Raw genomic sequence first — 16,087 nt, forward strand, 5'->3', positions numbered from 1 at the left:
GGTGGATAGAACAAAAAAAAAAAGTCTTTTGTAAAATTGTCAGATGAAAATACCAGGATTTCTGCACGCAGGTCAGCCTGTGGAGACACACCTATTCCACTGAACTAAAGAGACTGATTTCCCAACGTGAAGTAAAGCATGGTGAGGTGGGTGAAAATGTGCTTTCTGGTTTGAAAATTGAACTCTTAGAAAACTTTTAGGGGAAAAAAAGTGTGCCTGTCGGTGCGAGCACATATGTTTATAAACAAAGGTTGTTTTTATATAAAATTGTATAAAGTACAGCTATGTATGTTATATTTACTGTATAAAAACTGTGATACACCATACGTTGTTTGTCTCCCACATAAAGCAGCCCTTTTCCTCTTTTGTACTATTATCTGGTTTAACAAAATGAGAAATATAATACTTATGAATGACTTTTTTGAGGAGACTGTTGGTAAGATGTGTTTCTTGCAATTTTATTTTTAGAGTAATATTACCACAAATACTTCATATTTTCTTCTACAAAAGAAGTATAAATTTAAAAGAGTAGGTTTACTTACTACTTTTTTTTTTTTCTATTTCTTTGGAAAAGGAAAAAAAATAAAGGTTTTCTGTCACACCTAATGTTATTTAGTTTTGAAGGGAAATGTTTAAATTTTATCACTTTGTACCATCTGTTTCACCTTTTCTTAAATATGGTGAATTAGTTGCATCTATAGTTTGGCTGTTTCAGACTGAAACAGGGAATGAAGTAATACAGAAGTAAGGAAAAAATAACTATAAAGCCATCAAAATTGAAAGGATGATTTATGGTATGGTGTTACAACATTACCTCATTTTGTTGAATTACCTACTTTTCATTAGAATAGTGTTCCTTTACCTTTGTGCCTAACTACAATATTCACCCTTTCCATGTATGCACTTAGAAGCTATTCAGCATCCTAAAGAACTCTAATTATACTCAGTGTGGCATCAAATGCTGACAGGAAGTCTCAGGGACATATAACTGTCCTTTTGTAGGACATACAATAAATACTTTGAAAGCTATTTAAGCTTCTGAACGAAGGAGAGAAGGGGAGGGAAAGAGAGAGGAAGTAAAATCAAAACAAACTAAAGATCCCTGGTTATATCAGGGATGTCCAACAGCTGCAGTTGCTACTTGCCAAAAGCCCAAGGGCCATTACTACTTTGAATATCAATTTACGTATATCTTTAAAAGGATCAACAAATGTCTTATTTTGCTTGCAAGTTCTTTGGTATTTTAATATAAATTGTTTCTCTGAGCTGCCCAAACCTAAGCACCTGTTGCTAATCTTGAATTTGCTGGAAGAGGGCATGTTGGGGTCACATTTTTACAAATTTGAAGCTGTATTCAGCGCTTGGCTGTACATGCACATCTCAGAATCACACCTTACAGCTCGACTGATAAAATAGTCTCCTAGCTATGAGAAACGTGCCACTGCTCCGCAGAGTAAAAAGGAGCTTGTCCTAGCCCACAGTCTATGGGTAAATTCTCCTTACACAAAACATCAGCTTCATTTAATTATGTAGGTGGGTACCTATAAGCTATACTTCTAAATTTTGGAAAGCACATCTCTTACGAAAAAAAATGTTCTTGTGCTTTGGTATACTATGTGCTGGAGCCCCATATATAACAGCAAAGTGGTATGCACTACATTAATTACATTACATGGTCCACCCATTTTGAAGTATCTTGACTGTACCGCTAACCACAACAGGCAAGGTGCTTCCTCAGATTTAACCCTATGTTAGCTTAACTGTAAAAGCAGACAGAAGTGTAATTAATTGCCTCTTCCTAAATTATTTGAAAGCCTTGTCCCACAGCAAAGCAGTCCCATAAGAATGCTTTCTTGGCTTTGAAACCAGGCTCGTGCAGTACAAAGCAGCTGTATTACACTGTAAGGGCTCAGGGGCATATGATTTATCTAGTAACACAGACCTCTATTTTTAATCACCTTTGCATATCCTTGGCATCCCTTTGTTTGCCGGGGGGGGTGGGGGGGGAAGGGCGGTGCTGGGTGGGGGGCGCTGGGGGGGCTCTGAATAATTTAGGTTAGTGGGCATACAGTTGAAACAAAATATTAACCTTTTTTCAGTGTTCCCTGTCAGCTTCTTCCCTTGTTCTTTTCTGCCTTTAAAAGGAAAGGAAAAGGCTACCGCTTGCAAACAGTTTCTTCAGATAACAAGCTGCAGATATAGAGACACCAGTTTTGGCTCTTGGATGTACATGCACTTCTCAGAGTCACACCTTACAGCCTGACTGATAAGAGAGATTCCCGGCTGTGAGAAACCTAACCATTACTCTGGAGAGTAGAAAGTATGCTTCCTAGCCCACAGATGCCTGCTTCTACTCCACAGTGCTAAGCACGTTAAATACACACATGGTGTTTAAATCAGTCAATTTTGTAAGTCCATATTGAATTTATACTTCTACCACTAAATAACAAAATGCATAGGTCCTTCATTATTTATTTACTAAAGATTAGAAAAATATTTAATTGGGAAATTAAAGCTGAAGAAATAACAGTGTGGGAAGAAGCCAGGATCTGGGGTGGTGCAAAGCAACACAAACCAGCACTTCCACTGCTCCTTAATCTTGCCTTGAATTACACACACTCTAGGATTTTAATGAAGAAAAAAAAAAAAGTATTTTTCAAAACCACACGTGTAAGATTAGAACAAAATTTTCTCACTTTCCATTATAAGACAGCAGACTACACTTCTTTTGAGTGTATGCTACAGCTCTGGACAGACCAAATTTTCAGTTATGCATTTATTTCTGAGACATTTTGAGCCTTACTAGGACACTACATAGCTAAAGTAAAAATCAAACAGTATACCAAAAAACTTACATTCTAAAATAGAGAAGAGAGAAAAACAGCATGAAAAAGAAGTGTGATGGCTGGTTCACTGAAGCCTTGATTTCAGTTCTTTCCTTCCTCTACAAATTTCCAGTCTCAGCCTGAGCAAATTGTCAAAGAACACTTAAACCGATGGGCCAAGAAGCAGATCTGAGATGGTGGATCAAAATTCCCTGATAAGAGTCCTAACCCCACACCAGGGTGAAATACAGCCTCCCCTCCAACCTTGAAATTAAAAAGGAAGCTGACACACAGGGGCTAGAAAGGAGCTGCAGCATGTTCCAGCTAGATCCCCAAATTGGATTGTCAGGAAGCCAGGAAATCTGCCAAGGCAAACACATGCTGTTTAATGTAGACCAGCCTGAAATAAACTGTGCCTCGGTTCCTCATTTGCAAAATAGGAGTAACATTCCTTGCTTTTGGGGGAGAGAATGCACCCTAAATGTTTTGAAGTGATCTGATCACATAATAGTGGAAGGCACAGAATTCCCAAGATTGCCCATCTCCATTTGATGTAAAGAAATGGAGAGACAAAGGTTAAACGACTTGCTGCAATCACATATGGAGACAGGAGCACAGCCAGAAATTAAATCCAGACCTCTAAAATTACAGTCCAGTGTTTTAATCACAAAATCCTTCTTCTTCCTTGATTAAAACAGGAAAGCAGAACACAAAATATGTGCTTATTCTGTAACTTCAAGATGTTACCACAAATATCATAGAAAAACGTATAGACCTCAAATATGGACATCTCTTCCAAGGGTATATTTTGCTGAAATAAAAGGCATGCATGTCATTCTGGAGGAGCCCCATCTTTGAACACCTGGTCCTAATGGACCTGATTAAACACTGTAAATTTTGAGTTGAAATAGCCTTGTATTAGGTATTAAAGCATCTGTTTATGTGAATTTTAAGAAAAATCTCATATGATTTACGAGATTAAAAGTGCTATTATCAGTGTGTGAACTGCACTGAGACTAGAAAAGAGTTTTTGCCACTCAAAGAAAAGGAAGGAGTGGTACTGCTGCTGTTCAATTATAAGGAAAGTATTCTTCCCTTTCTAAAGTGGGTACCTTTAGATTCCCAGACAGGTCCAGCTAACAAAATTATTTTTGCCTACAGCTACTGCCTTTTTTCTGGAAGACCCCAGGCATGGCCAAGGAGGTGACACCGGTGTGAAGTGCAGTGATGACCCACTCCCTTCCATCCTCTTTCTCAAGGTTCATAGTCCCTTTTCCAATTTATAGTTACATGTAAATTTGTCACATTATGAAAACATACTTGCACCCACCACAAGACTGTAGGACTGCCTGTCATATGCAGAAGGTCACCATTGGGATCACAGCAGTTGTGTGCTTTAGCTATATGATAAAAGTGGTAGGATATGCAGAACCACAGAGAATAAACTGCCTACACTAGCCTTGGGAAACCTCACCAGGGTTTTAACTCGGATGTTACTAGTCTTTAAAAACCTTTTATTTTCCATCATTTGAAAGAACTGTTTTTCCTCAACTACAATTCTTTTCACATTTTTCTTCAATGGACGGAATTTTAAAATTCTAATTATTGTCCCAAACTGCCTGAACAAAACAAGGCATGTGAGCAATGCAAAGTTGTTCTGAATGGTTAGTACCTAAAACATTCCTCCCTGAACTAATAGCAACTTCTACTTGATGACTATGTTTCTTCCCACCTATTTCTCCTTATAAGTATTTAGCATACAGGCACTGGTAACTGAAAGTTCAGAACCGATCTCAGTGTTCAATAAAAAAAAAAAAAAAAAGTGAATTTTCATACTTAGAAAGCCTAGTTTCCTGAAACCTTATCAGATTTTCCAGAGGACCTTAGAGCCAACAGACTGTTAGGTATCTTCTATCCCAAATCCCCTTCAGGGTGGTTCCACCACAGTCACGGCCTACATGAGGAAACTCGGCTTCAAATCAGGAATTTGCCTAATGGATAAAATTCAATCTAACTATTCAATTCAAGAGAAAAATAAATTAAACTAGAGAACACAGTCTTTTTAGAATGACATGATCTTGTAAGAGCAATATCTCTGGAAGGAAAGGCAGCTGTTTCTGCTTTCCTACTCTTAGACTTCAAGAGATTAACATTCACTGCCTAATTGTAGACTATTCTAAAATACCATTCTCTGGTATTTGCTACCCAATTATTTTATTTTCTCTCATTCATACCTTTCTGAATGGACAGGACATCTCTCTTCACAAGGGAAAAAGTGAATAATGTTAATGATACAAAATATGAAAATGTAATGCAGGGAGAGAAAGGATTCACCCTGCTGTCTAGTCCTGTGGTAGAATTGTCCTCTAGTAGCATATCCCTTTGGACAGCAAAGGCTGGTCAGAGACTAGTTTTTTGATAGTGTTTTGATTTTATTTCATTTATAAATTAATTTGTAGTAGCTATTAATACTTTGAATAATTTTAATACTTTTGATAAATAGAGTAATAAATAAAGTACAGAAATCTCTCAACATCACTAGCAGACAGTCAGGGCCCTTCTTTGCACTGGCAAATCCAGCTGCATAATGAACATCTGATCTGCAGCAATTCTTAATTGTTAGATAGTTTTTAAAAATCCACAGAAGAACACATTGATTATATAAAAATACCTTGCTAGATGTTATCTGTATAGGTAAAGGTTTTTATCCCTTAATAATTCATTAGGTGTAGTTTTAAAACAAGATACAATTATTTTAGGTTTCAGCGCTTTCACTGAAGCATGTCTCTTTGGAAGCATTAATGCCAGGAGAAACAGCACTCAGGTGGTTCAACACGAGACTGTGTTGCACAGCCAGCAAACAGAAAGAGCCCTTTGTTTCACACCAGCCCCTTCCAAGCAGTTTGGTATTTCATTCATCTTTTTCCCCTTTCCTTGATTCAGGCTTACAAGTTGACCTGCACAATTTTATACAAAATATTCATTAAAAACAACAACAACAATAATGATAACATAGTTTCTGAAAAGAGGAAAAATAACACTGTCAAATACAGCATTTTATTTGCAATACTAAGTGGGAGTCAGGGAACATGGGAATTAAAAAAAAAAAGGAACGAAAAGAAATATCGGAAAGGAGGATAAGATTTTTGGAAAATTTGGTGGACAAAACCTGATTATGTAGGAAGATGCAAAAAAATTAAATAGGGGCAGGCATTAAATGAGGCAAAAATCTGTAATCCCTGAAAGTTCCTGGACCTCCATTGCTAAGTCCCTCAAGATTTCTCTCTTGACCTTTGATCTCAGCCTGTTTTTCTCAAGTTACAGCTTTCTCTTCAATCTAGCAGATATGCAAAATAAATAAATAAATAAATAATCTACCGGTACTGTACTCTTCATTACATTTCCAATGGCAAGCCCAAAAAGATGATGGAAAGCTACTGCTTCCAGGTTCATCCCTCGTACCATTGGTACAGGATCAATTTAGGGGTGTCCTAATCCCAAGCCAGTTCCAGAACCATATGAAATAAAGTTGTTTATTCCTTTATTTTAACCTATAGTTGAAAACCAGTAAAGGTTAAATAACAAAGTGTTCAAAAGCTAGGTAAAGCAGGAATGAAAGATATCTAAGAAACATTAATCCACTTCTCCTTTTAGGGGGCATGAAACCAAGAATTCTGTCTCACATATTTTATTTTATTTTTTCATTTTAACAGCGTGTGTGTTTTTGTTGTTAAATTATGTTGATATTTGTAAAGTATTAACAAGGCAATGCTCAGTGCAGGAAAAGAGTTTGAATGATACAATATTAGAGAAATCAAAAGAAATAATATTAATTATTTGCTTAATAACACAACAGGAATCAAAGTAAAACCTGGTTCCCAGCCTTTCACCTTGTTCTCAGAGCTCACTACTCTTCAACTGTGTTCAAGAACTGTGTTCTTTGAACTTCAGTTCAGTGCTTCACTATGCATATTTTAGTTTGCTATCTCTTGTACCAGTCTCTGCTTTCCAAACCTGTAAAAGATTGGACGGCTTCCTGGCATCTCACTATTTTACCCTTTGTAGAGCAGGTGCATAACAGTTTTTTAAAGTAAAGTGCTGTATAATCTTAAATAGGATTTCAGTGGTTCCAGAAATTATTACTTTATTTTTGGTATGCTGTCTTGAACAGCTGTTTTTAATCTTCAATCGTTAACAATCAATTTTAAGAAAAATATGAAACCTTGTGAAATCTTTACAATGTTGAAATCCTTTAAATTAATTTGCACATTCTGTGCATATATAAAGTACAAGAATGTGTACTATGTGTTATTACTTTTATACATGTAAGATTGAGTAAAGTATCTATAAAATGGATGCTGTGGTGGTCAGTCCACTGCAGCAATTTAAGGAATTTCCACTCAAGGCAGTTCAGTGGTCTCAAGCACTGACCAGTTATGTATGTCTTAAAAACACCCATGCATCTTTACAAATTCACTTTTATCCTCATTTTGAATCACTCCATTTCAACTGTAACTTTATGAAATTAACGCATAAAAAGGCCTTGTTGCATTCCATATGCCATTAATTGATATGCTGCAGAATCTCTTAAGAATACACAGTATGTATTATTTAAATTAAAACTAATAAAGCAGAATACATAGAGCTGATCCAGTCATAAAGATGAAGTTAGATCTGCAAGTGAACTACTAAATACAACTAAGAAAAATCAGCCAGTAACTACTAAAGTCAAAATGACACTAACAAATAGAGGTTATCTAACTGCTCAAAGAGAGAATTCTAGTTTTGTTTTATCTGACTTTTCAAACTATAATAGTATAACATAGATAAATTTACAACCACAGCAACCTAAGCATTTTACTCATTCATTTTTAACCACTCATCCAGCCCATGCTTGCCCTGTAAACAATTAGTGTTCAAACATCATGACTCTGTGGTATTTTCATTGTCCTAAATATGAAATAAGCAAGAAATTGTTTGAGAATGTTTGATCAAACCCAAACCCACAGTAACACAATGCTATCCCTGTCAGAAAAGGTTTCAGTCATTCTGTGAGTTTTCAGTCATATTAGATATTTTTAGTAAATATACTGTGGTTGCAGGCAGTGTTTACTGAGTTTATGAACCAAATTCTTACAGAGCAAAATTGGTCAGAGTACATTAAGTAATTTTCCAAAATGTACTTACTGAAGATTGTGATTTGGGCTGTTTGTTGGACCTGCAAACATAAAACAAACAAACATTGCTGGCAAGTTTGGCTCAAGGACAACAGCATAAAAATTAAAAAAAAAAAAAAAAAAAAAAAAGCAACCTAAAGCAAACTGTCTCTTTAAGGAAGGTTTGTCTCAAGATTCAAACAAAAGCTTCTGGGTTCCTGCACATAATTACATATTGCTATTTTCAAGACCACAAATAAAAATCACATGAATCTTTCTGTCTGTTCAGGCAGCAACTTGAGTGGACTTATTTTTTGTTGGAAAATATCTGCTGCCATAAAAATATAGGCTGTTAAAAAGACAATGTGTTATCTTGACACATCACTTACCTCTTACTAAGCCTCACCTGAGCCTTACTATCAGAGTTTATGGTATGACAAGGGTATGCCCTTAACCTTTCTCATAATGGGAACAAGGTCTGATAGCCAGCACTTAATGAATCACTACAAACAAACTGTGGAGTTAGTTATTATCATTATAAAACTGGAAGACATTTTAGGAAAACATGTCTTGAATTATTTTTTCAATACATCAGAAACACAAGCAAAATAAATAAATGAAAGCTTTGCTTGCAAACTGAATGATCAAGTCTTCAAAAAACAATAAAAGTACTTCTTGAAGGTGTAGCGTAGGTGCAGTAGGTCTGTTCTCAAGGGGCAGACTTTGAGGCCAGTTTTCAAGTAGCAGTACCAACATGATATTTCACAAGGATAGGTACAGCACTATTGAACATCACAAAGAAAACAAAAACTGCTTCTCTTCACTGTTTTGTTTTTTTTTTTTAAACAATCTGTGCTCAGCATTAAAGTGAAAACTTCAGGCAATGAAATGTTACCTTTTAATACATTATACTTGCACTTAAAATTTTTTCTTCGCTACATATTTACAGACTTTTCCATCTGTATTTACTTTCTTTTATTACTGGTGAATGGGTATCAAGTTCAACCATGAAGTTCTGCGATGGGGGAGAGGCCCCTGGCAATGGCTTTATTTATTTCTTTTCATTGCTGAGAATTCTTAAAACATCATACTCATTTCTCATTATGCTATTGTGAAAACTAATACCTAGCCAATAAAGTAGTCTGAGCAATTATATAAGCCAGGAACTCACCAAGCCTTACAAACAACACTCCTGTTGCAGTTATCGTCTTCATCCCATTGGAAGCCACACACTGGTAGTATCCTGTATCCGTGGTATCGAGATCCTGGATTCTCAGACGTGAACCATAATCTGTTTTTCTTATGATGATACGTCTTGGCTCCTGCACCACAGGAGCATCATTTTTTAGCCATCTGACATTTGGAGATGGATTTCCTGCTACCTTGCAGTGGAGGATTGCTGTTTGCCCCTGGACTACAGTGATATTGTTTACTGGTTCCAAAAAGGTCAGAAAGTAACCTGTAAGGGTAAGAGGTCAGAAAAGATCAAACTTCACTTGAGTTGGGATAAAAGACTGCCCAAAGGCACATTTTTATGAGTCGATCTTGGAAACAGTTTCAGCTTTCTTTCAAGGATATACGAATAGATAAATAAATATACAGTTCACTGTCCTACATAAAGAATAGCATCACACTCCAATTTGTCTTTTGTGATTGACTTCAGGTTTGTCTGCAGGTAAGTATGCAGATTAGGAGGTCAAACATGAGTTAATACCATTACATTTCTATCTCCTTTTACCTACTTTGAAGCTATATTTTTAAATTGACAATAGGCTGCCATTTTTTTGTCAAGTCCCAAAATAGTGCTAAAATGGACAAAGAAAAGTTTGTATGTATATTGAGTAAACAGGTATTCTGGATTTTAATTTTATAAATGAAAACTAAAATCACTAACTTGTGGTTTGCTGAAAGCAAAGGGCTTGTCAGGAAGCCTGTATGCTGTATTGGTGATCTCAAGTGATAAATGGAATAATTGACAGAAGAACAATGTTAAAAATTTGGTAATCATAAATTCTGTAGCTTATTGCTTTTAAATTTGATTTGGCATTAGAAGTCCTGCAACTGAAGTGCATCACACATTGAAAGCATTCAGTTCCACTGAAATAATAATGACATTGTCAAAACAAGTGAGAAAAATATTAATCTGTCATGTTCATATGTTTCCTTTCATGAATTTATCTAGACGCCGAGCATTACATATACTTCATATTGCACTTCACTTTTGTGTCAGTTAGATCCAAATAAAAAAGTAACTTTGATGCATTTCCATATGTGCCATTTCCTATCAGTCAGATTATTTTGCAGTTGTCTAATTAGGAAATAGCACATCACTGTATAGGAATCTAACACTAGAATGCAGCAGTCAACATTCTCAGTCTAATTCCTGAAATACCTTTAAGAAAATTGATGCTCTGCTTTGATTTACATTTGACATAACCATGAAAATCAGTTCCTCTGTAATGGCTAGGGGTAGCGCTGGAAAAGGAAAAAGTGGCAGTAGAAACATCAGAATATACAGAATTTGGAAAGCCAAATTTTGCTGAAAAAATGGGTTTTACTGAGTATTACATTGTTCTATACAATTGGCATTTCAAACGAATTCCTGCTTTACAGTACAGTATGAAAATACAATGGAGGCAAATGTGAATTTAGTACGTCAGTAAACAGAAAATGAAGTAAGATCTAAATACATAATCTCTGCATAACATTACAAACTTAAGGAAGATTAGATTGTTATCCTTTTGCTTATAAAATGATAAATTATTCTGTCTGCAATCTTACATTAATTTTCCCTATTGTTAGCCTACTATTCTTTAGTGGTCTTTAAAACATTTTGACAGAACACAAAATATATTTATATTAAAACATTTTGTTAAAAAAAAAAAAAAGGAAGAAAATGTGGGGGAGATACATGAATGCTTTCTGCCAGGTCTTGCTTAGGATTTCTTGTCATTTACAGTTACATTTCACAGCTGCAGAGTTGGAATGACTAGGATGACAGTCTGGCAGGTAACAGAAAATCAAATTACTGTAAGCAAGAATGTAAGCAAGGTTCCCCCCCCGCCCAAAAGCAGAAAAGGAATTTCCATGCCTATTTCACTTTTGCTCATTATTTAAAGAATATAAACATTTATTTTGCTACTTTTTCATAATCCCTATGTAGCTTATTTTCAAACAGTGCAGTTGAGGCAGAGTATACAGGCAGGAAGATAAATCAGTTTGCATTAATTTGAAATATGTTTGAAAAAGAGTTGCCATAGTCAATAAAACCAATTGAGTTAGAAGAACCAATTTATGAAAAGAAGTGGAAAAGTAAAAGAGAAAAAAAATTCAACAAATTCTTAAAAAAAAATGGGGGGGGGGGCGGTCACTGAGGAAGTGCAATGACATCCAATCATGTCAGTGACAGTAAGTTGTTTGGTGGAAGACTGGAGCCACAACATGGGGCCATGAGAGGCTGGACCACTTCCAACATGGAGCCAGCACAGAGGTAGTCACTTAGCTCGGAGCTGCTCCTGATCTCCCGATTCCTATGAAGCAAGAGAGGCAGAGAGGATGCTTTCCATGATTATGGGGCCAATTCAGGTGCTGTAAGCTGACAGTCACTGTGGTTCTGCAGTACAATTTTTGTTCTTAACACAGAGGAATGTGAGAAGCCTACAACATTCTTGAGCTATTTGTCAGCTTTTGTGTCATTGGCCATCTTATAGCTTGTTTAACCGTCTATCTCTATTTCACTTTTCCTGACTTAAAATGACCTGGGTTGAGTCTTCAGCTGAGGTTAGCTATGTATATTACATTTAAATTAATTCAGCTGAAAATAGACATTAAATTTACTTATTAAGATCAAGAATTGTTATTAATTCAAGACTAAATCCATGTTAAACCTTGCTGTTATTCCAATTAAACTAGAATTACTATAGGAAGCAATTTGGTCTATAGCTTTTAAAACAAAACATTTCATATGAATTTATGAATCAGATCCCACTAATAATGAGAACAAAACTATTACCACTAAAAGCAATGCCAAAGATTTATGGACTAATTCAGACCCAGTGTGATTAGATGCACTTCCCCTGAAGTCAGTGTAACTGAATCGATTTCCTGCAGGTCAAAATTTGGCTTTAGTTCATTACTCCTCCTGCCAATTTTATTTTGTGAAGTGTTTTAAATTACCCTGTTATTACAAATCAAGTAATAAATATTTTAACCTACCGAACTTTGAAGCACTCCTGTTTTCTTCAGAGTTCTGTGGAAAAGCTTAGGAGCATTAGGGCAACATGAAGGCCTATCCATTGCTTATGTCAGTACCCTGAAGTGTACACTCTGCTAGGTTTGTTTCCTCTTTGAGAAATAATGCTGAAGTCTGGCATTTATATACTTACTGAATCTGAAGTGATTGTATGGAAGAGTGGGCAGCCATTTCTTATGCTGCCCTGTTATTTGGCATCCAATTTAGACAACCCCAAACTGCAAATCTTTCAAACAAAGTGGAAAATTTTACCAACCATATTCTTAAGAACATTTTCCTTATTTAATTTCTGTGGTGATAATTAGCAGTTACTTTTTGTGATGTACGGCACACCACAAACACTGTGTGGATGCCAGCTTGACGAAATGGTTTGGAGAAAAAACAAAACTGGTTCCCAGACTAAAATGGTACCCTAACAACATTAAAAGCAAACTTTTTTAATGTAGCTCTCTCTCTTAATAAGTAAACATTCATTTGGACAAGTACAGAGGAAAATGAAACACGAAAACACTAGGACTTGTATTTTATTTAACTTGCGTTCTATATTCTTTGTTCTGTAACAGACAACTAGAGATTTTTAAAACCTGAACAGATTTGTCTGTTTTAATAGTGAAATATCTATGAAACAAAGAATAAATATTCTCTATAAAATGTTTTGAGCTTGCTATGTGCAAAAAAAGCATTACTAAACCTGTAAATGTCATGTTAGAAACAATTCTATTTCCTTTGGAATATAGATATTCAAATAGATTTTAAAAAATAAAAATCCAAGTATAATGGCCAGCAGTTTTCTGTGTTACACAAAAACTGTTTTATATACAGTCTTTTTCTGTACTCTGGCTTTGTTCCAAAGTTCATGAAAATGAAGGAAAATGCTTCCTTTGCGTTCAGTGGTCTTTGGCTTGGTTATCAGAATGCTTAACGTACTACAAAGGGAAAAGATATCTGACGGATGTCTCTGCATTTGCTGTAGGCAAAGGTACTCTAAATTAAATTTCTCTTTTATTATGGTTTCTAACATAGTGTACAACCATTACTAATAGTTGTTTTGCTTGAACGGAGTAAAAACTGTTCTGTCAAGAAGCTATGAGAGAATAATACAACTTAATCTACATATTATGCTATACTATCATACTGTATGTATCCTGTGAATAAAGTAGCTTAGGGAAATGACTGACATGAATGCTGGAGAACTCTTTCATATTTTGAAATGTCTTTGTTACGTTGCCAGTCCTTCATATTTTGACATGAAATAGATTTGATACAAATATATCAAACAGAATTCCACAGCAAATCAAAATTAAGATGACAGGACTATTTTGCATGTTTTGGCAAGAATATAAAAATAAACTTTTCCCACGTAGGGTAAGAATGTCAAAACATTGTGATATGCACAAAAACACATATTAAGCTAAAAACATAAAGAAAGCAAGTATCACAGAAACCCCACATACATACTATTTTTCTTCTTTTTATTTATATTATTCTGGGACTTAGATGTCATAGTTATTGTCTCAAACCATATGTGGCATGCTTGTCATAAACACAATACAAAATGATCATTCTACTTGTGTTATTTTAAGATCTTAGCTGTGATTTTGGAGTTGGTTCTAAAAAAATCTCTCTAAATCTCTTTAGTTACTCTGAATCAAATTAGTTCTGGCTTAGATGTTTTTGATTAGAGTTTTGATTTCCGTTTTTGTTAGTTGCTGCTCATTTTCCCTATGCTGATTTTAGAAATAACCAACCGTAACTAATTTTCAAACTATCACCATGATCACCTACATGAGTAGCAATTATCAAAAACTTGCAGCTATTTATTTCAGAAATTCTTAATCACTTATGAATACTGAAGTCTTAGGAGATAGGAAGATATCATCAATGTTACTTTCCAAATGTAGAAAGTAAAGCAAGGAGAGTTTAAGTGACTTGCCAAATTTACACGTGACCTAAATGGTTATTTGTACAGTACTATTCCAAGTTCCACATGTCCAATTTCTGAAAGAATGGAAAATATGAATCATAAAGTGCTAGATACCTAAATATAAAACAATATCTTCAGAGCAAATGATAATAATTACATATATATTTTATCACCTTTCAGAATGCATGTTCTCTGATAAGACATACACGCACTTAAATAATTTTAAATGCAACAGTCAAAAAAAAAAGCATAAATCCATCTCTTCAGTATTATATAACATATCATAAGTTGCAACAGCATTAGCTTTAAATACTAATCATTTAAAATCATCTTTTATATATATAAAAAAGGAAATTTTATTTTCTGCAAAACTGCATCCAATCCAAAGCCTTTTTTGGTTCATCTCGTAGGACTTCCCAGTTTTCAAAACCATTAGAAATATATATAACATCATTTGCTTAAATAGCAACGTGGGATTATCATTCCCTCAACTCCTTGCTTTTTCTTTATTTCTTCCTATCCACAATTTTCATTTTTGTCTTCAAATAACTCATAGTTAGTTTTGTAGGCTGTAAAAAAATAACATAGGCTCTCTTGCCCCAGCTTCAACTAGCAACTTTCTGTGATGGCATTTTCTTTTAACGTTAATAACACTTTACATCCAACACAATATATTTATATATATATAAATAATAATTATGTATCTATATAAAGTAATCATATTTCCACTAGGAGCTAATTCACTTTCCAGTAATAAGACATAATTTTTGACTTAAAAAACATACTTTAGCTTATGGAATAGCATAATGTTAACAGTGCTCTAATTTTACAGGTAAAAGAAATGACTTAAAGATGACACTACTCCCGAAGGTACTGTTATGAATACAGTAAAGAGTATAAAACATTCAAAGAATTGACAGGTAATCTATAAAAATATCAAAGTGTTGTGGAGTGTTCTGAACTTATCTAAGATCAGAACACTGTCATAAAAGATAAGAAAGATGAAGGTTGCTGAAATACAAAGCACTTCTTTCTAGAGTTTTGGACAGCAACACTGCTGAAAGTACAAGAGCTTAGGGGACATGTATCATACCATTGCACCTCAATAGATGGTGAGAGTCCAGTAAAGTGGTTCCTTCCACATATAAATCAGGACTGGAAACACACTGAGAAGCACCACTCTAATAAGGAGAGGGTGGAGAAGTCTAAGACTCCTCATTTCTTGCACAGACTTTTCCGAAATGTAAAACAATCTTCTCAATTCTTTGCCCTTTAACTCCAGTACAAAGATGAGCAATCTATAGCAATATATTGAAGCCAGGTTAGGAAATGCAAGAGATGTTTGGCAGCTCTCCTAAAATACATGAGTAGTTAAGGAGACTACGTTGAGTTATACATTGCCACATAATGTTCCCAGATGAACTGATACCTTTACAGCCTAATTTAATCCCATTATTTGCACCCCATTTTCCTTATATGATTTGATCTCAATGTACAAAAATGCATCCACAAGCATGTAAAATAAAATTATTTGGATCACATACACAAGCAGCTGGATACTTCAGATATACTTTGGAATAAATTACAGCCAATTCGGGAATAAAGAATTTCCATTGAAATATTACCACAGTCTGAACATTGTCCCTCATGCTTAAATCAGTGGTCTTATGCTCTCTTATTAGCAGAAGGAAACCTACTTTTGAGCAGTACTTTCTCATACTTAGAGGAATGAAGCCCAGGTGTCTTACTTAGATTAAGTGTCCTACTTGGTGGAACTCATTGGACTGGGAAGAGATTTATTTATTTACTTGTTTATCATTCCAACATATCCAAAAGACCTCCAGAAGACCTAAGTTCTCCTACAGCAAAAGCTCACTGTTCCATTCTGGTTCCAGAAAAACATTGCTCAGAGGCAGTGCTCTTTTGGTGG

The 16,087-nt window shown here is 35.1% G+C and overlaps 1 protein-coding gene across 2 annotated transcripts in view; it reads right to left on the reverse strand.

Moving 5' to 3' along the window:
- Positions 1-16,087, reverse strand: part of ROR2 (receptor tyrosine kinase like orphan receptor 2) — a 151,335-nt gene that overhangs the window by 25,515 nt on the left and 109,733 nt on the right. For both annotated transcript variants that reach the window (XM_035569352.2, XM_050716358.1), the window contains exons 3-4: positions 9,153-9,440; positions 8,013-8,043 (exon numbers count right to left, since the gene is read on the reverse strand). In XM_035569352.2, the coding sequence (XP_035425245.1) occupies positions 8,013-8,043; positions 9,153-9,440 (319 nt within the window). The remainder of the gene's footprint in view (positions 1-8,012; positions 8,044-9,152; positions 9,441-16,087) is intronic.

Source organism: Cygnus atratus, chromosome Z (assembly GCF_013377495.2).
Source record: "Cygnus atratus isolate AKBS03 ecotype Queensland, Australia chromosome Z, CAtr_DNAZoo_HiC_assembly, whole genome shotgun sequence".
NCBI lineage: Eukaryota > Metazoa > Chordata > Aves > Anseriformes > Anatidae > Cygnus > Cygnus atratus.